This window comes from Zingiber officinale, chromosome 1B (genome assembly GCF_018446385.1).
Source record: "Zingiber officinale cultivar Zhangliang chromosome 1B, Zo_v1.1, whole genome shotgun sequence".
NCBI classification, from domain to species: domain Eukaryota; kingdom Viridiplantae; phylum Streptophyta; class Magnoliopsida; order Zingiberales; family Zingiberaceae; genus Zingiber; species Zingiber officinale.
In genome coordinates this window covers 123,470,764-123,473,398 of record NC_055986.1, presented here as the reverse complement: position 1 = coordinate 123,473,398, position 2,635 = coordinate 123,470,764, and the positions used below count along the sequence as shown (strand labels likewise).

The following is a 2,635-nucleotide window of genomic DNA, read 5'->3' as shown; positions in this document are numbered from 1 at the left end:
ATCAAGCGATCGGCATCGAGCAGAATGTGGAATCGGTAGCTGGGATGTAACGGTCAATTTCCACGAGGCGATCAGCATGTTTTAGCAATGATCGGTGGTAGGCGGGGTTTTCCAACCCGTGGCCTATAAAACCAAAGCTTGGGAGCTTGGTTTGAGTTGACGAAATAGAGGTGGTTAATCTCTATTAGTAGTCTACTTGTGCCCTAGCGTCAAAAGAGCTCTTGTGAGGGTTGTGGTGAGGTTTCTCCACCCACAAGGAGGTTTGAGCTAGCCGGAAGTTTTCCGGGGAGTAATCCACCGAAGGATCGGGATCGTCCACCTTACGGACACGCCGTGGAGTAGGAGCTTTATCTCCGAACCACGTAAATGATCGTGTAGCTTGGTTTGAATTCTTTCCTTTAGTATTTAGCTTTCTACTTGTTTTGTTTGCATTTCCGCTTGCGCACTAACGTTGTAGAAAGAAGCGAGTATTTGGGGGCGCCGTCTATCCAACCCCCCTTCAAGCCGGTCGTCCGATCCCCAACACACTATACCCCATGAGTATTTAATTTTTTTTTATCCTGAACACTATAATACAAAAGGGAAGCTTAAACCCAGAACAAAAATCTTATTAATTTAAACTCATTTTAACCCAATCTCTAAATCCTAAAATCTTAAACCGTAAATGCATACAATATACCCAATGAATATCTAAAATTTTTAATCTGGAACACTATAACCCAACAGAAAAATCTAAACCCCTAAAAGAAAAATCTTACTGAGTCAAACCCATTATAACCCTCCTAAATTTATTTTGAACTCTAAATACATATAATATACGTCAAAATAAAAAAAAAAAATATTATTGAATGAATCATCTAGGCACCTGGACCATATCACGCAAGGACGTCTGGATCAATTACAAGCACCTCTGAGTCAAGTCTGGATGCATAAAAATGTCCACAGCATATAAATTTATATATATAAGTCCCAATCTAAATCGAATCTAACTAAAATTTGCTGGGTCAAATTAAGTTTAGCAACTTATAAACTTCCATACTACAATTTCAAAACTTCCGAGTTTAAAAAATAAATTGTAATTTAATTGTTCCTTGTATATTGACAATAACGAGCCGCACCTAATTCCATAGCCGTATTCTCTGTTGACGGCAGCAAATAAAAATAGGTCCAGGATGATGCAGAGGCAAAAATGCAACAAGCAGTCACTGAGAGGATATATCATTGTTCAACGTCTTTACTACACTTGTTTTGGCGTGGCAATGGCGAAGAAACACAGTGAGATCCAAAATCTTAACCAACATTTACTTTGGCTGACCCGGAAGATTCTGCTGTGGTCGAACCGGCATTTGCAACTCGAGGGCATTGTGATACATATTGCTTGAGCTGCAGCAAAATAGTAGCAGCATAAAACATTGCCAAGCATCATTAGACAGTGACGGATTATCATATAAACCACAGCGTTATTCGCCAAACATTCTAGTGACGGATAAAAAACATTAAGATTATTGCCAACTTAAAAACAATAAAAACACAGCACAAAAGAATATTGTAGTCATATGGCAGGGAACAGAAATTAGAAAGAACATTTATATTCAATTCGAGCAGCAAGATAATGCTTAATCAATAAAAAAATGGAAAAGTGATTTGTTGTTCTACCTTAAAATCCGTCAAATCTGGAACTACGTAACGTGGCATCTTCTCATCCATCATAACATAACCACCTGTAAAAACAATATAGATTTGGTTCCATAATTAGTAAAATCTGACTAAATTTAATTTCAAATTCTGAACTTAGTGTAAGATGGTCAATAATAGTAAATAAAATTTGAACTTGTTTTCCATTGCTTTCAGCTTATCCATAAGAATTGTAATATTTTCCCTTTTCAATCACTGAAGCATTAAGACAACTTGTGGCAACGAAGACCTGAAAGGTGAAATTCTAATACAAGTCTACCCAATATTGGATGCTCAATTTCTATGGGATAACAAGAGCAATGGCAATAGCAGCCAAACTACAAAATGAAGAATTACTCTAACTTAACCAACAAGTTAGACCCCCAGAATACCCTTTAGCTCAGATGACTAGATCTGAATTGGGAACAAAAGAAGATCAAAACTTTAAGAAGTGCAGTTGCAGATGCTAGTAACCGTTTTATGATAAGCAGAGTTATTGAAGTGATGAAGACATTAACCTTTCCGAGTGTGAAATCCAGTGGGCTTGCAGTTCTTTCCCTTGTAGTAGTCTCTTGGCCCTCTTTTGGAAGATAATATAGACAGTGATGAAGTTCTCTTTCTCCGAACTGCCCTAGTCAGTCCTATTATCAATCCCAGAGGCATTGTGTTTCCTTTTGTATCCTTTGATTGACCTACAGGAGAAGTCCATGTAATCTAAATACAAAACATAAATACAGTAGTATGGACACATGTGCATTCACTTATTCCAAACAGATACTAATTGATCTGTAGAAATTTCATAGGAGAGAGATTTGATTGAAAGTGGACGAGGATTGAATAAGGCTAGGCATCATGCTACAGAGGGACAGAATGAGAAGAAATAAATAAATAAAGCTCTTGGTCGCAGGAATAATGCAGCTGTCTGGACATTGAAGAATTAGTATGCACAGATTCATGGAAT

General features: G+C 37.5%; 1 protein-coding gene across 1 annotated transcript; it reads right to left on the bottom strand.

Moving 5' to 3' along the window:
- Nucleotides 1-973: 973 nt before the first annotated feature.
- On the bottom strand, nucleotides 974-2,337 carry LOC121994502 (39S ribosomal protein L41-A, mitochondrial-like). The gene is made up of 3 exons (XM_042548535.1): nucleotides 2,193-2,337; nucleotides 1,657-1,721; nucleotides 974-1,383 (listed from the first exon to the last, which is right to left on the bottom strand). Exons 1-3 carry the CDS (start codon nucleotides 2,335-2,337, stop codon nucleotides 1,291-1,293), a joined length of 303 nt encoding a protein of 100 aa, XP_042404469.1. The 3' UTR covers nucleotides 974-1,290.
- Between the last annotated feature and the right edge of the window lie 298 nt (nucleotides 2,338-2,635).